We start from the raw sequence: 20,026 nt of genomic DNA, 5'->3' as shown, positions 1-20,026 counted from the left end.
CATCATTTAAAATAACTGTGTGTCTGAGAGGAGGGGGTACAAACATTGTTAATATAAAATTGTACTAAATCCTCTTAACTTGTATTACAAGCTTTATCAATAAATACCGGTACACACAAACTCTATTTATTATAATGATAGGCTTATTAATTACATATTTAAAACATTGGGGGCCTATTATGATATAGATCTAGGTAGTCTAATACTACTCTTCTTCTTTTGTAAAATTTTGGTGCTTAAATTGTATATGTGTTTCAGGGTTGGTAAAGTTTGGGGTTTATGATTTCAGGGTTTGTAAAATTTGGAAATTCTGGTTTCAGGGTTTACTTGGTCTCATGGGTGGCACCCCTGGTCTTTTCCTGCCAGTAGATATACAATTTGATAGTATGGCTTTCATATGTCTTTTTCTGCCAGTAGATATACAATTTTATGGGATGGCTTTCATGGCTGTCTTTTCCTACCAGTAGCTATTTATTTTTACTATTATTGTAGTGAAGACATCAAAAATTGAATTAAAAAAATCTTTCTTTAGTATAATTGTCATCAAAATATCTTTGACTCTGTACTTGTTTCCTTATGTGAATGATTTATTACACATATTCATAAAAAGGGGGACTAATTAGCTTTTTAATTAACTGAAAAGTCTTGTTACATATCTGTAACCATCTGTGGACCTCAGCTATATATCTTTGGCTTTGTTAAAAAACTTTCATCAGGAAATCATACAGTTAGTCATTCCTATATATAGTCTTATTAGGAAGTTGCTTTTCTTTTTATTTTGCCATACAAATATCCTGCACTCTCTCTCTCTGAAATACTTACCTTCATACCTTTTCTGATCTCATTTGTCTTATAGGCAAACGGAATCAAGATAGGACCACAGCACTCACCAGCCAGCCAGAGCTTGAATGTGGGAGGTAGTGGAGGTAATCAAGGAGGCAACTGTTGCTGAGAATGGTTCCTCCATCCACCCACTAACCAGCACCAGTTGTTTCAATCCAACCAAGCTACTCAGCTGTGAGGGAAAGCTTCATTTTTTTTTTCAAATTATGTTTTTATTTCACCAGAAAACTGCTGGTGTTATTATATTTTAAGCATGATTTTCTTTTTAAATTCAATGCTGTCTCCACACAAGATTAAATAAAATAAGGGGAAAAACCTAGACGAGTTCAGACAAAGCTGTGCATCTGGTCAGATTTGTGTACATTTTCTAAGACAAATTGAAATAAGGGGTAAGCATTGATTTCTTTTAGACTTGCATATTGTTTACTAATGACTCAATATGTCTGTGTACTTCTTGGTCTCACTCCTTCATGGAACTAATGTTTATAATGAAACCACAATTTATAACAACATATATTTTTGTTATTCCTGTCAGTAATTTTAAATCAAACATAAACTCTATCTACATCAGTTTCTTTGTCGATCTGTGTAGCTATAGACATTTAGATATCTATACACATAAAAGTAGAAATATAAATAAATCATTCTGCACTGCTAGCTCAAAAATGATTTGCTTTGCACCAGTTTGTAGGCTAGAGGGTCATGCTGGTCATGTATGTTTTGTTTTTTTTTAAACTTAATGAAAAAGAAATGTGCAGATCATTTTGTTAATATTGTTCACATTTTTAGAAATTGTAAAAAAAAAAAATGTGACACATTTTTATGTAGAAATTTATATTGTTTCTTTAACAAACATGAAATAATTTCTTGGTTTATTTTAATGACATTGAGATCAATTCCACATGAAGATTTGTTATGGCCTATCTTTCTGAATTTCTAGAATAGTTACATAATTTTTTCCCCCATTAGAGTCATTGTTCATATTGATAAGATATTTTGCTCTCTAATGTATGAAATATAATCATTTGTTCCAATAAAAATAGCTTACACAGTTTTGGGAAGTGGTGCCATTGAGTTCCTTTCCAGTTCCCTTATGTGTCTTCTATGTATGTATATGTTTGCTGCTAAGCTATTATCACCTTCACATAAAAAGTATCAAAAAATATAAAATAGATACCAGCTGTTAAACTTTGCTTTAAAAATATTTACTTAGATTTTAAAAGAACATTCAATTAAAAAAAATAATCTGCAAAGACAGGGGATGCATGTAGAGTTTAACTGTTTCTTTTTGACTTTGCCAATACAAGAAACAGTTAATAGTAGAATTTTTTTTTTTTTTTTCAGGAAACATACCTGCCAGAAAATTAATGTTGGACATATTTTTCAGAAAAGATGCACAAATATTTATCCCTTAATCAACAGAAACGATTTTTTAATATAAGAAAAGATTGCTCCTTTAAGTGTACTTTAATACAATCCCCAATCTGATGTAATTTTTGTTGAATAAAAATTTCTGTCCCTTTGTGAGGAAACTACTTTTATGACAAAGCATTGTAATGATACATGTATTCTTTTCATATTTATCAAGTCATTCCTAGCAATGTTAAGCATACATTTAAAATTGAGTCATACATTTTCAATGGATCAGCTATTTCTGTTTATTCCTGTGATTTGTTCAGTTTTTTTTTTGTTTTTCAATCATAATTTTTGTTCTTTTTTTTTTTTGGACATGATCTAAACATAATTAATCCTACTGTGTTGTGCTCATCTATTGTTGGGGTGAATGTTTGATATCTGCTCCATTTAATGTTTAGGGAGGTCTTGGGCATGGTTATTATTCCATTGGGACATTTTAAGGAAATAATGTAAAACGTTTGAGACCCCCCCCTCCCTAATCTTTTCCCATTAAATATTGAGAGAATATTTTTTTTCTTTTCATTTGGTTCATCCTAGAACTTAGTCAAACCCAAAACCAAACTGACTATTACATGGATCAGCATGTAGTGATGAGTGTTTTATTTTATTTTCAATGTGCAATATTTGATTGTGGGGTGAACAGATCATTTGTCATGACACTTGGTTTATACTTTGGTTTGAGGTTCACTTGTGTAATTTGGCACTCTGTCTTGTCATTTAAGCTTGGTTAAACATGTAGTCCAGATTTTTTTTTTCATTCAATGATGAATGCATATGAATGGCTGAAAAGAGGGCTCTTCTCCCCATTAGTTTTGTTTTGTCAATTTAATGAAAGGAGATTTAAAATAAACAACCCATAGTATTTTTGTAATTAGCCTTCAATCAAATGAACACATTGCAATCCTGAAGATAAGAATGAAAGAACTGTTTTATTTTATTTCTTTAAAAATAGTGTTCCTGATCCAAAGCTTTCCTTGGTAACTTAAATTCCTTGCATAATTTTGAGGAAAAGAAAAACTTTGCTGATGTGTGACAAATGTGAAACAATAACAATATATTCTCTCCCTTTGGTTTTTCAAAATCACGAGTCCTGCCTAGACTCTTTTATCTGAACCTATATGAATCATTGTCTTCATTTACTGTTCTCAAGATGTTATTGGTTCTCTTAAACTAGTTCTAGAGTTCTATACAGATACTGGGTACATTTATTTAATGAACAATACCTTCCTTGGCAATTTAGGTACAGTAATGAAATTTTGCAAAATTAAACCCAATTGTAAACTCTTTAAATTCTCAAGACTTAACAAATTTTTTAGTTTTTAAGAACATGATGTGATATTGAATCCACTTTTTTCTTCATATCTGTACTCCTTAGCTATTTATTGTAAGTGTATGTGTTAGTTGAATAGTTCACTGTTTCATTCAAGTTTCTGTGTGTGTGAGAGAGTGGCAGACTATCATGTCAGTTGGAATAAACTCTTTTGTCTAATAATGGTTTTGTGTTGAGAATTTTTAGTAACAAGCAGTCTGAAAAGGTGTTGGTGAAAAATTGTTAATTTTTATTAGCCATCTGCAACATAAGATAACAAACAAAGCTAAACTAGGAGAAAATAAATTAAAAAAAAAAACTGCTGCTAAACTAACATCCTACATTGAATACAAATTTAAAACAAACTACTATAAAATCAAAGAATGCTACACAAAGGAATAAAAAAAAATGTCATTTTCAGTTTCATAGATAATACTTTTACTTTTCTGAAATAAAAATAATACTCCAGCAGTGAAAGTTTAATACAATAAAATGGTTTGTAGTATTTGATCTATATTTTTAAAATAGTATAAATATATACTATAGACATCCACAAGTGGTAGTCATATGCTTAACATAAGTACATGTGAACAACAATAGTATAGGAGTAATGCTACAAGTCAAGCAGACTATTGGACTGGAATGTTGTATCAGTGATGGGAAAAAAAATATTGAAGGTTTAATTACTTAAGCAGTATAGGCATAACAACTTGCAGCTAAATTGGGGAAAAAAGTAATAAACTTGAACTCAACAGTGTGATAAAAATAAATATAATCGGTAATGAGTGAAAATGTAATAGTTACTAGCCACCTAAACTGAACCCAAGCAAATACATGAAAGTCAGAATAGTAAAAGTTGTAATAACTTCAAATAAGCCAAGCAGAAGGTAATACTTTGTACACATGATAACAGTAAGTACATGTACAAAAATGTTAGAAATACTTTGCTTTTTTAAAACTAGGATCCAACATTAGTCCAAAACTGATATTACCAATAAAGCTAACAAGTTTTTCAATGAGCCTTTTCATTAACTTAGAAAAAGTTTGTATGAAGTATGGATATGAAAACATTCCAAAGATAAAATGTAGATTCCCACACTGATGAAGGTAAAAGTATGTTGTGGTTTTAAAGTCAAATCTGTGTACAGCAAGCTGAGCATAGTATTTTCAGTTCTGTTTTAATTTAATTTCATAACACTTGAGTACAAGCTAGTCAGTCACTTTCAAACAGAAGAGAATGATCTACTAAGGCTGAACCTTGTTTAGCTCCCTTGGTCTAGTCATGATTTAGTAACTGAATAAATCTTCTTGGAAGAGAGCATGCATAATGTCATGCACTATAACTTGGGAAAATCATTGAAACCAGTTAGCTTCGGGCAGGAGGGGCTCGTTAGCCATGGCTGGCTACCCACCTAGAAGGAAAACTCTAAATTCAAACCTCTGTTGCCTTGCAGCTATACCCAATCATGGGAAAGACTACGGGAGTCAACCCCGAGGAAAAATCAGGAGCTGGCGATCCTAAGTTTGCAGCACCCAGTGCTACACCCTGGCAGAACCTGTGACGCCGATGACCACAAACTGTATCGGCACTGCCGTTCCTTTGGATACATCAGCTGCGTGGAGAGGGGGGGAACTGATGCGTGGGCGACATCATTCCAACCACAGCCAATGCCCAGGCAATCATCCCATTTCCATGAGATGATCCATAGTTGCTTGCGACTGAAGGAGGCCATAGATATATATCATGTGAGAGAACACGACTATACAAATATACAAAGCATGCACAGAGTAAATAGTAACAGAAATGCTTCAACTCAAAAATGTTTTCTGGGACTAAAACAGTGAAAATAAAGAGAGTACAAAATATTTGTTAACATAAATGGTTATAACACAAATAATCAAGGAGCCATGGCTATACTAAAAAAAAAAATAAAAATGAAATATCCAAACACAACAACAGTTCTGTCTTCACTGAAATATCCAAACACAACAAACAAGCATTTATCTACAGTCTCCCCTTTCAACTATTTTAAAATTACATGGAATGTTGACCTTAAAACCTGCAATTTTTTATATTTCTCTTCTATTCTAATTTGATGGGAGTAACTTCAAATAATCACAACATCAGCTAGACAAGTGATGAGCAAACTTAAGGAGCGGTGTTAAAATCTAAAAGCAAAGATTTTGATGGGCCATAATATTTATTTAAAAAAATACTGTAAAATGGTATATGCATGAGTTTTGATAACAGTTCACCAGTAGTTGGTTCAAATATCAATTCATTCACAAATTCTCTGATCATGAGATATTGAATTTGGAAAAGTGGATTTTGAAAAGCCCTAGAAAAAATTAAACTTTTATAATATCTATAATTGAGAAGAATATTACTCAGTTCTATTAATGTGAAATCCACTTTAAAAGACTTCCTGAAAATAACAATTTTTTAAAACTGCAATTATGTTTTTGAAATCTTTCAAATTAGCCTTGGAGTTCCTCTTAGAGAACAAAGTATTGTTTGAAATTTAAAGAAGGACCCAAATATTGTAAATAAACTGATTTTCTTCTTGTATCTTAACATTTATTTTGTTCAGGTGACAGACAGCATCAACTCATATACAAAAAAACAACAACTTTTATTTTGATGGAAGTATAATTCTCAATTTTACTGGTTCAGAGTTGGTCCACTGGTCATAGTTTGCACTAGTCTATGTTTTATTCTGATATGTGCTGCAACATAAAGGAAGAGCTCTTTGAGCCCAGACCAAAATAAAACAAGAAACAAAGTCATGCTCATCCTCGCCAGCAAAGATGTCCACCTTATCTATCATTTTATATACAATATAATATATACATATCACATTTCACCCCAAAAAATTGATTATGATCAACTTATACAAAATATAAGATTTAGTTAGAAAACAAGCAACCCACCAAAACATATGTACAAAATACTTTGATTAAAAAATAATATGTTAATATGACCAATGTAGAGATACAAATATAACACCAGCATCAATATATCAAATTCATTAGTGGGATGACAGTCAAGCGAAAACATATTTTAAATTTAGCAAACTTACAAGATTTAAAGAAAAAGTGATACATGAAATAATAAGCATTGCAGATCATTGTGTTGGCTGCAGCATACCCACAGGTCATCAGGAGAACCATTTATCTTAACAAACAGCAACTTTACAGCTGAAAAATATCTAGTAAAAAGCAATGAAATGTTACCCATTCTAAGATATCTAGAAAGTAAGATTTCCTTTTAAGTCACTCCTCATATATCTATTGATATCCACTAGTTTCACAACACAAAAAGAAAGGGCTCTTACACCCCTAGTAAATGTTTTATATAGCAGCAGAGTAAATTCAGAAACTGTTTAAGCCTTATGAAATTATATAATTTCTATATACACAAACACAAATACAAGATAAAAGCTCCTATTGATAAAATTCAATTAAAATATTATATATATATAAAAAAAACTACTTCTATACCACTTGGAATAGTAGCTAATATCAAGTCATCTTACTACAGCAGTAATGCAATGAGCTAAAAAGCACTACAAGCTTATTCTAAAAAAAACAACAAGGTCAATCAAACCTTATGCTGGAAGGTTCATACTATTGAGATTTTTTTTTCTAATATTATTAGAGTACAGTTAAACAAAGATCTGCATGCATGCATTGTCTGCCCTTGTATATAATTGGTATGTGTTGATTGTTAAAATGAAAAAAAAAAATCCCCCTTTCAGACCTTATAAAGGTATCTGTTTCTCTGGTCTACGGTTAACACAGGGTGTCATGTGGCCAGCACAACGACCAACCACCTTTACTTTTCCCCAACTAATGTCAGGTACCCGTTAGAGCTGGGTGGATTCAGAGGCGCCCAAAGATCCTGAAATTAAAAACCCCAGTCTCCACCAGGATTCGTACCCAGGACCCCCAGTTTAGAAGCTCTTTACGGCCCAGCCACCGCCCCTCCATACAATGAAGAAAAAAAAAAGATTAATTTGACAGTTGTCAATCTGAAGACTGCATGGTCAAGTCCAGGTGGAGACAGGAGGACCATATATTTTTTTCATGATTTAAATTCTTAAACCTGTCAAAGGACTTGACTTTAAGCTGGGAAAAAGGCAAATGGATTGTACTGGTCTCATGATAACCTTGTCTATTGCTGGCACGGAAACAGAAATACTTAACAATATTTAACAGCAAGATCTTCTAAAGGGTGTTCATTTAATTACTATCATATATTATCTGGCAAGTTTTTCTATTGGTTGCTAACATCAGCATGTATTACATGGTCATAAGAGAAATATTTTATAAGTTCTCAAGAGAAAGATTTTACAAGATCAAACTTTAGAAACATAATATGCATAGTATATATTAATATAATATAACTGATTGACAGTGTAGAAATACCTTGGCTAATCTATTAGTTATGATACAACCCTTAGTAACAGAAGAATACACTTAAATCTTGTACCCCTCTGACATGTCTATTTGCAGAGTAAATACATTTGTTAACCACTTCTCAAGGCAGACTGTGTTTATTTGTTCTTTTAAGTCCATTTCCATAATTGTCCGTTAGTAATAGACAAGTATCAATACTGTATCAATATCATACTGTTATAAATATTATATAATATACAATATTATGCTAAAATTATCATGGTTTGAACTGACTGCATGATCAAATCTTAATTTGAACTCACCAAATAATTAGCTCAGTGCATTAAAATAACATATAATGAGCTCACTATTTATATGCATCACATACTAAATAATTTGAAAGAAAGATTGTTCACTTAACTAAAACAAAGAAAAAAACTTGTTCCAGGTTTCAGCTCAAGCTTTCATTGAGATATTTCTGTAGAGTTGTTAAAACCTGTATATCTGGCCTCTGCATAGATACTCCTTGGTCATTTGTGGTCACCTCATCTGCACACTTGTTGACTAGAGCTGTCAACTTATCAGCAATATGTTTAGGAGGTGAACTCAGCAGTCCTCCATAGGCTGAGATAATTTCACTGCGGAAAATCTTGGCACACACAGACTAGAAGGGAGAAGCAAAGATAAATTTGATTTCTTTTAGTTTCCAAGATAAGTAGCTTTTCCCACTTTTCTTTTTTTAACTGCCACATAATCACCTAGTCCTTCAGCTTAGTCAAATGTCATTGCAATGTCATTGTCACAGTCTTAGTTGACATTGCATGATCTAAAGTTCACGTCATGTTAAGAGGTTAAAAGACACATGGAATTCCTGATGTAGAAAACAGGAAGTAGAATGAATAAAGTTGACTTTGAGTTCAGTCAAGTAAATTGGTATACTTTGGACCGGGCGGTCAAGTAAAGTGTTATCCTCTGTAGGAGGCAGTCTAGTATATTTTAGTCCGCAACGGACAGTAGCGACTTAGAAAAGTCTATAGTAATTTCAGTTAGAAAGTAACTTGTGGGCAGTTGTTGCCAGTGGTCTTTTTGAGACGTATTAGTTAATCTATATTTCTGCACAGTGTTACCCGCTTAGATGCGGACGTGATTTGTAATCTAGAGACTTTAACGAATTGGATACATATTTGATACAGCTGTTGTGCAGATAGGATTGTTTATTATCTCTTGACTTGTAGCACTAACAAGGAGTGCAGTATTATTATTATGTTGTAAAATAAACTTTATATTTGTCTGCTGAAACGGACAGTTTGTAGTGTACATAATTGTCACGTGTTAAGAGTACTCCAGGAAGCAAGAACCCAGCATTTCATGACATTCGCATTCTTCGAGATTACACCATTTAACATCATTTACAGTCATGAAATATAAACAGACAATCAGTCTACACAACAACCAGTCAAGTCAACACAACCACTCTTTAACTGTGACACAGACAAACATCAATTCTTGCCAACACAACCAGCCTAGAATTGTGACACAAACAATCAACCACTCTAGTCAACACAACCACCCTTTAACTGTGACACAAGCAAACATCCACTCTTGTCAACACAACCACCCTTTAACTGTGATACAAACATCCATTCTTGTCAGCACAACCATCCTTTCTTCTTCCTCGTTCTCATTATTATGTTGGAGCGTTCAGATGACAAGACCAATATATGAAATGAACTGCGCAGTGGTTTCCAAGCTCTACATATAGTTTTCTTTCTATAGGGGTATTTTGGGACCAGTGTCTTGTTCAGGCTTCTTGTAAAGAAAGCAGTTTTGAAGGACAGGGTCAGCATTCTCTGGTGACACAATCCACATGGGCAGATTTCACTGGTTGGTGACACAAACATCCATTCTTGTCAAAACAACCATCCTTTAATTGTGAGACAAACAAACATCCATTCTTGTCAAAACAACCATCCTTTAATTGTGAGACAAACAAACATCCATTCTTGTCAAAACAACCATCCTTTAATTGTGAGACAAACAAACATCCATTCTTGTCAAAACAACCATCCTTTAAATGTGAGACAAACAAACATCCATTCTTGTCAAAACAACCATCCTTTAATTGTGAGACAAACAAACATCCATTCTTGTCAAAACAACCATCCTTTAATTGTGAGACAAACAAACATCCATTCTTGTCAAAACAACCATCCTTTAATTGTGAGACAAACAAACATCCATTCTTGTCGAAACAACCATCCTTTAATTGTGAGACAAACAAACATCCATTCTTGTCGAAACAACCATCCTTTAATTGTGAGACAAACAAACATCCATTCTTGTCAAAACAACCATCCTTTAATTGTGAGACAAACAAACATCCATTCTTGTCAAAACAACCATACAACCATCCTTTAATTGTGAGACAAACAAACATCCATTCTTGTCAAAACAACCATCCTTTAATTGTGAGACAAACAAACATCCATTCTTGTCGAAACAACCATCCTTTAATTGTGAGACAAACAAACATCCATTCTTGTCAAAACAACTATCCTTTAATTGTGAGACAAACAAACATCCATTCTTGTCGAAACAACCATCCTTTAATTGTGAGACAAACAAACATCCATTCTTGTCGAAACAACCATCCTTTAATTGTGAGACAAACAAACATCCATTCTTGTCAAAACAACCATCCTTTAATTGTGAGACAAACAAACATCCATTCTTGTCAAAACAACCATCCTTTAATTGTGAGACAAACAAACATCCATTCTTGTCAAAACAACCATCCTTTAATTGTGAGACAAACAAACATCCATTCTTGTCAAAACAACCATCCTTTAATTGTGAGACAAACAAACATCCATTCTTGTCAAAACAACCATCCTTTAATTGTGAGACAAACAAACATCCATTCTTGTCAAAACAACCATCCTTTAATTGTGAGACAAACATCCATTCTTGTCAAAACAACCATCCTTTAATTGTGAGACAAACAAACATCCATTCTTGTCAAAACAACCATCCTTTAATTGTGAGACAAACAACCATCCTTTAATTGTGAGACAAACAACCATCCTTTAATTGTGAGACAAACAAACATCCATTCTTGTCAAAACAACCATCCTTTAATTGTGAGACAGACAAACATTCATTCTTGTCAAAACAACCATCCTTTAATTGTGAGACAAACAACCATCCTTTAATTGTGAGACAAACAACCATCCTTTAATTGTGAGACAAACTAACATCCATTCTTGCCAACACTGCAATGTTGTCAACAATCCTTTCCTTGTTGCAGACATATCCAATCTTGACAACACAACAACCCTAAAACCCCCCCTCTTAAGGAATTCCAGTTGACCCTTTCCAGCAGGGGACTACATGATCATTGGGTTATACTAAAAGTATGCTACATATTTTCTTACCTGTAAATTGTTGTTTGTCCTAATCTTGGTGCAGTAGCCTGCCTTAAGGTCACACCAACCCTGGCAGTCGTATATAGCACAATCTTCATGTTTCACACACTTGAGTGAGCCAAGGCTTGAGCTCAGAGCCTCATCAGCTATGACTAAATCAGCATCAATGAATCGCACATTGTCATCATAAGTGAACCCAAAATGTGGGGACTTGATGTCACAGAAGTGTATAGGGTGCTCCATTTCATCAGTTCTTTTTACAAAGTTGAGTATTTGCTTAGCCAGGGTAGCTCTTTTGTTCCAGGAAGGGAACTCACTGCTTAAAATGGGGATAAGTTTATCAATAGACTTCAGGGATGGAATGTTTTCAGTAATGTACAATGGCCCACAAAAGGCATAAATTTTTGGAAAAACATCCCAGTTGTTAAAAAATTGTGAGACTCTGAACTCATTTTGTTTCACAACAGACCAGTAGGACCTAGCATAAATAAACGAGGTGACTGTCCCTGTGAACCTTGTGTAGTAGTCATTGCCCCATAGGTTGTTAAGAACGTTCTGATTGTCTCTGCTCAGAAATCCATACTCAGACTTCAGCAGGTCAGCGGTGATGACTGAGAGGCTTTCAGAGCTAACAGAGTAGTTATGTAGGTTCATCTGCCCAAGTATAGTTTGAATGTTGCTGTTCACCAGACGCAACAGCTCTAGGCCAATGGATTCTATGTAGTCCTTTACGCTGGCCTCCTTGATTCTGCTCATTTTCAATACAGCAGAGACTGTGACCCTTGGGACACACATGTCATTGCATTCAGCTTGGATAACAAACTTACCACTTCTGTAGTTCAGGCACTTTGTAAATGTAACTTGGTAAGTGTTACATAATGGTTCACATAAAGTTCCATTGATTTCACCAGACTTGTAGAGAGAACACTGAAATCCAAAGGACAAAAAAGTTTTAAAATGAGATTCTAAGTTCAAAGTTAAGAAAATAAGTAATTCTTATTTAAGTCACTTTTTTTTTAAATTGCTTTTGTAGGCACATCTATCATGCTTACAGCTCAGTGTGCTGTATTCCAATCCCCTTTGTGGATCAGTTTGGGGGGAGAAGATTTCTGTGCTGGCTTTAGGCACTTAGCAAACACAACTCTGCTTGAGTCAGGTTTGAAACTCGAGCCACCTTGATAGGCAGTCAAATGGTTTTTTGGCTGTCAGCCACACATCCCACTTCTAGTACATAAGGTTTGTCGAGTAGTTATCCTAACTCTGTTTTTTATTTCCTCTACTCGTAGTACTTGTATGGGGCGAGAGTGCCTTGTATTTTTGTTTTGAATTGAATTTGGTTTAAAGGGACGGTGTGTTGGTCCATAAAAGGTTATTATATCTATAGTCTGTACTAGTTTCTCTGACTTATTTTTCAGTAGGATTTTTGGACCCTGTTTAGGGTGAGTTATTCGTTTGGGATATCTCTTATTGTATGTTGTATGAGGTTGTCACTATTTCTAGTTTTAGAGTAGAAGTTAAGTTTTGTGTTTATTTCATTTATAGGGTGCCAGTGTTGGAGTTGTATATATTGAGCTCGAGTCTATGCTAGTGTGGGCGTTGCTTGCCGTCTCAGAAATATATATTACAGTTTTCAGTGTCATTGTCAAATTGGCGATCATCTGAAGTCCAACTTTACTATTACCGAGGTTGGCAGTTTTGTAACCCCAGTCGGTCAGAGTCTGGTGGACTATGAAACCAGGGTGACAAGTTGATAGCAGTAGCAAAGATGCTTAAATTAATTATTGAATAATATCTTTATATATATATTATATATATATATCTAATATATATATTGTCTATTTATCATCCTCATTGTACATATACATATATCAGTTTCAAACAATTAAATTCATTTTTTTGTTATTTAATCCATCCACCTAGTTTGTTACTCTATGTACGACTGTGTGTGAATGATATTCTTATCAGGCTGAACCTCTGGACCTTAATTGTGTACAGCTATTTAACAACACATATAATTCCTAGACCTGACAAGGTTGTTCCCTAACATAGGATCACTTGCTAAATAGAGAGCCATTACTACCAATACACCCAAATGAAAATTCACTGGACTCATTGTTTGTTTTATTTAATTTTTTTTTGTATTTTACCTGGTCAATATTATTTAGAAATATTTCAATGTCTTATACAACTTAAAAAAAAAAAGAGAAAATTTTACTTTAATCGTACATATTTTTTTTTATAATTGAGAAATGATTATTAATGCAAAATGACGATAATTTAAAAAAATTTTAAGTATCTGTCACCACCTCAAAGTTGGTTCCCCAAAGTAGAATACCCTATATTCACATTTAGTGAGAAGGAACCTTCAACACTTGTCAGTCACTTTATTGGCAAGTTGAGGCCAGTCACTTTATCTATAAGTTTGAAGTTAAGTATTAACAGAGTCAGTCGTTGTATAAGTTAGAAGTTATACTCCAGTGTTAAGAGAGTCAGTCATTGTATAAGTTAGAAGTTATACTCAAGTGTTAAGAGAGTCAGTCATTGTATAAGTTAGAAGTTATACTCCAGTGTTAAGAGAGTCAGTCATTGTATAAGTTAGAAGTTATACTCCAGTGTTAAGAGAGTCAGTCATTGTATAAGTTAGAAGTTATACTCAAGTGTTAAGAGAGTCAGTCGTTCTGTAAGTATTTTTGTTACTCTCTTCATTGTGATGTTATCTATTTCTTGAAGGACACTGTTATTATGTCACAGGAATTGTATTATTGGATTATAATAAATTGCATTGAACTATTCTTCAAGTGGTGTTTACAAACATCCATATTTTATTGTAATAAACATATTTCCACTGGTTTTTGCCTTCATTTATGCTAGATGCCTGAATGTTCACTATGCAAGCAATAAGCAGCAAGTAATAGATAACCTGACAACACCTACAACAAATACATAAACTTGAACCCAATGTCCCCCAACAGAAAATACACATAGTGACAGTATCCATTTAGCAGTCACTTAATTAAATCCCTGTCAATTAAGGGAATCAAAAGTAATTTGTGACCATCTCTTGAATTAAAAAAAACAAAAAAAATTCTTAAGGGAAAAAAAGGCAGGTAGTTCAAAAAACAACAACAACCAAAACAAATGAAGCATTAGGTAAATGGTTGCATGACTAGTCTTCACAAAGCCTGGGGAAACAAGAACGTTTCATGTACTTACTATTTGAGTGATGATATTTCTTGAGTGCTCATTATCACAAGGTCTGATAATAAAGTTGTTGGCTATTTTCTGAAAACTTTTTACGTGAATTAATAAGTAGATGAACACAAAGAAGACAACCCCTAACACAAATACTTTCTTTTTGCTGGTGATGGTAGGTACATTTCTTATCAGTTGTGTCATTTGAAACATGCTTCAACGGATCAGCCTTTTCGGGAAGAAAAATGTAAGGTATATTAATTGTGGAACATCAAAGATTAGTTTTTCCATGTTGCTTTAATAGAAGAACTGACAAATTAAAAAAAGATTTAAAAAAAAGCATAGAATGGTTTAAAAAATGTCTTTTCACAATAAATATTTTATTTTATGATATTTTGGTATTTTGTTATATTCGGGGCTTAGTAGTTGAGTGGTAACGCACTTGGCTTAAAATATATCTAGATCAGCGTTTCTCAAACAGTGTTCCGCTAGGCCTGATTTGGTGTTCCACGAACTACTGGAATGATTAACTAGTAGACTTACACGTGAATTAATCTCTAAGTAAATGCAGAAAAAAAAAAAGATTTTTATTATTTCTTAGTAAAAAAATAAATTCTATAACATCACTATGAACTTTGAACTAATCTAAATTGTAACAAAGATACATACATCAACCTTTCAATGATTTCTGGTTGAGTTTGTCAGAAGAGTATCAAAATATTTGAGAACAAGCTGCTTGTTATTTTACTTCAGTTCCTAGAGTTACATTCCAGGGTTTTACAGCCTATTTGTGTGCAGCAGGTTTTTCTTTTTATGTTGCAACAAAGTATAGAAAAAGGCTTCACACCACACCAGATCAGATTTAGAATTCAGATTGCTGATATCATGCCTGATATCCACAAAATACTCCAAATGTGCGAAGTATTCAGTTATAGAAAAAGTTGGGGAAACACTGATCGAGATAATTAAATTGACTAAAATTCACGAAGTTTTCAAGTTATGTGCCAATTATCTTTATAAACTAGATCTAATTTAGAACTAAATCTAGACACTGTCACAAGCTGGATCTGTGACTAAAATTTACTGACTTTTCATGGTTATATGAGAAGTCACTCTTAATGTTACAACAAGTAGATTTTAGGTGATAGAGGGCTCGGGGGGGGGGGGGGGGGGAGTATAGCATACATATCTACATTTAAGGCTGGTAATTACTGTAAGTATAGACTATAGATAAGATCTAGCCTGTCATCAGTTGTAACAATGAGAGGAAGCAACCATTTCTTCACTGCCTGCAAAAAAATAATGCCAGGTGAAATGCTGGCTTGAGTCAAGGCCCACTTGGTCACTAACGGTGAAAGGCGGTGTAGACGCGTCACTGGTCAGCTCATTAACTCACACAGCCAGCCCGTCATTCAGTCAGAATGCCTAGATATGCTGCTTTTTTTTTCCCACAATGTTTAGCAAGAAATAAGCAAAATTATATATTAAAAAATATTGGATAAAAATGTTAGGAGAAGTCTGGCAAATCTGCTAAGAATCAGATTAGCAGAGTCGGCAGAGACTTTTTGAAATGTCTTCTTCAAAGATTTTTGAGTCAATATTGTTGCAGACACCCTTAACACTATTAACAGATCTAGTATAGACATAGATCTATTCTAGTATATAGATCTATACATTTTAAAACACCATTGTAAGAAGATTAAACTATATATATATATCAATCTTATCTTCTTATCTTATATAAAACAGACGTTACTTCAAAAAAGAAGATGATTACGTCCTACGCGTCATGCATTTAGTCATGCATATTAACCAATGACTTAAATTCTACCAACTCACTGGTTTTCCTGGCCAGCTCAGGCAACCCATTCCATGCTCAATAGCACTAGGGAAGAAGGAGTATTTGTACAATTTTGTCCTAGCAAATGGGATGAGGAATGTGCCTTTATCTTTGTGTCTTTCAGAGTATTTTATTAAATTTTGTTTTTGTATTTGAAGATTATGGTTCAGTGTTTTATGTATAATTGCTACTTTACTTTTGAGTCTTCTGTCCTGAAGGCTTTCTAAATTTAGTGATTTTACTAAGGGTGTTACTCTAGTCAAATGTGAATATTCATTTGTTATGAATCTCACTGCTCAATTTTGTGTATGTTCCAGTTTCTTAATGTTTTCTTGAGTTGAGGGGTCCCAAACGGAGTATGCATATTCTATTATTGGCCTAACCAAGGTTAAATAACATATCTAAATAAATAATATCAAAATAATATATAAATAATATTAAATAATATCTATATAATATAGATAGATCTAAGATTCTAGATCTATCAATGATTCAATACAATATGATTGTGATATCATAATCATATTTTATTTTCATTATCAATATCATACTATCATATCAATATCTGGATGGAGTATAGTACTTATATATATAGATATATTCTAGAGTCAATACAATAGATAAAGCTAGATCTAAATTAGATTCTGCTAGATCTAGAATTAGAATCTATATAATATAGATAGATCTAAGATTCTAGATCTATCAATGATTCAATACAATTAATAACAATATGATTGTGATATCATAATCATATTTTATTTTCCATTTTATTTTCAATATCATGATATCATATCATTGAATGATTGATCTAGATCAGTGTTTCTCAAACTGTGTGCCGCGGCACACTAGTGTGCCGCCGAAGATTTGCAGATGTGCCACAGGAGTTTTCAGAACGCCATACGTGCAGCGTTACACAGGTCTGCCTAATATTAAATTTTTAAATTACGTTGTGACGACATCCCCACTTGTAACAACCAGTAATAGTAGTCCGCGCTCTCCCATTTTCTCTGCCCTGCTAAATCGGATTGCTCCATTTTGACGAAAAGGGGTGTTAGCCATTTAGGTTATTTAAATTTTCCACTATACTTATATTATTATAATGACTAAACTGTAGGCCGCCTAAGCAGACGCACAGCAATTTTTGAATTGGTAACGATAATATTAAGCGATGCGTTTAATGTAAATTTTGTATGTGTATGCTAATAATAACAAATTATCAATAAAGCGTCAATTATTGTTATCCATGGAGAAATACGTTAGCAAGAATGAAACTGAGAAAGCGTTCAATGAAAAGCAAGGAACCAAACGAAGGTACAAAGAAGATTACATCAGATATGGTTTCATATCTTCTGGACCTGAAGATGCTCCATTGCCATTCTGTTTGGAATGAGGCGCTTGTTTCAAGCATGAAGAGACACTTCGAAACAAAACATCCAGCTGTAAAAACCCAACTGAAAGAATACTTTGAAAAATCAGGGCTCAATAAAATAAACAACTAAGAATCTGACGAACCACCTAAAACTGCCAGAAAAGGGATTGATTGCAAGTTATAAGGTAGCTCAGTTATTAGCAAAGCGCAAGAACGCACACACAGAGACTGAATCAGTCATTGCACCAGCTTTAGCAATAGTTGTTGAAACTATTCTAGGACTCGATGCCACCGAAAAGGTTAAGAAAGTTCCTTTGTCAAATGATACTCTCGAGCAGACTTATCATCAGATTTACAAGATCAAATCTGTGAACACTTCGACATGACTGACGATGAAGTGTCTCTGTTGTGGTCTCTTCAAGTTGATAATTCCACACTGACGTTAGGGGCAAAGCCCAGCTGCTAGCTTTTATTCGGTGCATAAAGGATGAAAAATGTGTCGACGAATTCTTATTTTGCAAAGACTTACAAACTACGACCAAGGGTAATAGAGATTTTCAATGTGGTGAACGAAAACATTTTGCTCTTCAAACTACAGTGGCAATACTGTGTCAGCTTTTGCACCAATGGCTGTCCTTCCATGCAGGGAAATAGAAAGGGATTCGTCACTCTTGTGCGTCAAGAAACTCAAAATGTATTAGTTGTTCACTGAATGATCCATAGAGAAGCTCTTGCCTTAAAGTCTTTGCCGAAAGATTTGATGTCTCTTCTGGATCAAGTGATTGAAGTTATAAACTTCATCAAATTTCGACCCCTTGCATCCCGACTTTTCTCTCAGCTCTGTGATGCAATGGATTCAGACTACAGATGCCTCCTGTATCACACCAACGTTCGTTGGCTCTCCAGGGGGAAAAGTGTAAAAGCGTGTCGTCCAACTCAAGGCTGAGCTAATTTCATTCTTGCAGGCTGAAAAAAAAAATACTTTGGATTTCTTATTCATGATAAGATCTGGTGGGTTAAGTGACATTTCTCTCTGATTTATTTGAGAAATTAAATTAATTGAATTTAATTCTTCAAGGACCATCGGAAACCATCATCACTGCATCCTCAAATTCAAATCACTTGGTGAAAAATTGTCTTTGTGACAAAGTAAAATCTCGAAAGGAGTCTTCAACTGTTTTCCTACTTACAATGAATGTGCTTCAAATAAAGAAATCACCCCCGAAATTCTGTACACTTTGACACACCTGCAATCAGCATTGCAGCATTACTTCCCAACAGTTAAAAGTCTTGAATATGGATGGGTCAGCTATCCATTTGGAAACAATGAAGCCACAAATCTTACAACTGAAAAAGAAGAGCAGCTCATTGATTTAAAAAATGATGCAGTTATTAAGTCAAATTTTGTGCACATATGCTGTCTTATTGTTTTGGATTTCAATCAACAAGTTATATCCTGCAATCAGTTTATATCTTCATAGTTTTGTGTACTGACTGAAATCAAGTCTAAGAAAAGAGAGAGACTTCTTACAATAGACGATGAAATGCGAGTTTGTCGACTTTGGAGCCTCTATTAGATTGCATTTCCTCTCAAAAAACAGGCACACCTTTCACATTGAATGTAATACTTTTAAAAAAGTCACAAAATTTTAGTAGTTTTTTTTACTGTGCCGGCAGACAAAAAAGTTTGAGAAACACTGATCTAGATGATAGACTAAATCTAGTGTTACTTTAACTTACTGACTCAACTGATTGTGACTGTGTAAATAGTGTAAAGACAGTGTGTAGTCAGTGTTACTGTTAGTACTGTTAGTAGTGTTAGTGTAGTGAACTGTAGTGTTACTCAGGAGACTCAGTTACTGAGGCCTAGATCACTAGATCTAGTTAGGGTTATAATAAAATAGATCTAGATCTATAAGTTATATATTATATCTAATCTAATCTAAAAAAAAAAATCTAGAGTATCTAGACATCTACTGATCTAACTAGATCTAGATTCTAGAATCTAGGACAATAATTCAATAATCTAATTCTAGCTATGCCAGGTCGCTAGGTCTAGATCGAGGCCTAGCTAGTAGATCTAGTACTAGTAGTACTAGATCTATGCTACTCTAGAGCTAGACTAAAGTCTTAGTATGCAGATCTAGATCTAACAATGAATAGTACTACTAGATCTAGATATTCTAGTAGAACTCTAGATCCAGATTTAGATCTAGATCTATAGAGTATAGTAT

General features: G+C 33.8%; 2 protein-coding genes across 4 annotated transcripts in view; one reads left to right on the top strand and one right to left on the bottom strand.

Moving 5' to 3' along the window:
- The window catches only part of LOC106074936 (ras-related protein Rab-2), a 19,748-nt gene extending 15,997 nt beyond the window's left edge, over nucleotides 1–3,751 (top strand). Inside the window, exon 8 of the mRNA XM_013235829.2 lies at nucleotides 857–3,751. Coding sequence (XP_013091283.1) covers nucleotides 857–952 — 96 coding nt within the window. The 3' untranslated portion in view covers nucleotides 953–3,751. The remainder of the gene's footprint in view (nucleotides 1–856) is intronic.
- LOC106074937 (divergent protein kinase domain 1C-like) lies at nucleotides 2,548–20,026 on the bottom strand. 3 transcript variants are annotated; one of them, XM_013235833.2, is made up of 4 exons: nucleotides 19,962–20,026; nucleotides 14,605–14,812; nucleotides 11,401–12,318; nucleotides 2,548–8,630 (listed from the first exon to the last, which is right to left on the bottom strand). In XM_013235833.2, exons 2-4 carry the CDS (start codon nucleotides 14,794–14,796, stop codon nucleotides 8,418–8,420), a joined length of 1,323 nt encoding a protein of 440 aa, XP_013091287.2. In that variant the 5' UTR covers nucleotides 14,797–14,812; nucleotides 19,962–20,026; the 3' UTR covers nucleotides 2,548–8,417. The 3 variants fall into 3 exon arrangements, with proteins under 3 accessions (XP_013091287.2, XP_013091285.2, XP_055891573.1); XM_013235831.2 differs by lacking the exon at nucleotides 19,962–20,026 and adding an exon at nucleotides 19,533–19,802; XM_056035598.1 differs by lacking the exon at nucleotides 19,962–20,026 and adding an exon at nucleotides 15,253–15,706.

This window comes from Biomphalaria glabrata, chromosome 7 (genome assembly GCF_947242115.1).
Source record: "Biomphalaria glabrata chromosome 7, xgBioGlab47.1, whole genome shotgun sequence".
Lineage (NCBI taxonomy): Eukaryota > Metazoa > Mollusca > Gastropoda > Planorbidae > Biomphalaria > Biomphalaria glabrata.
This window is presented reverse-complemented; position numbering and strand designations above follow the sequence as displayed.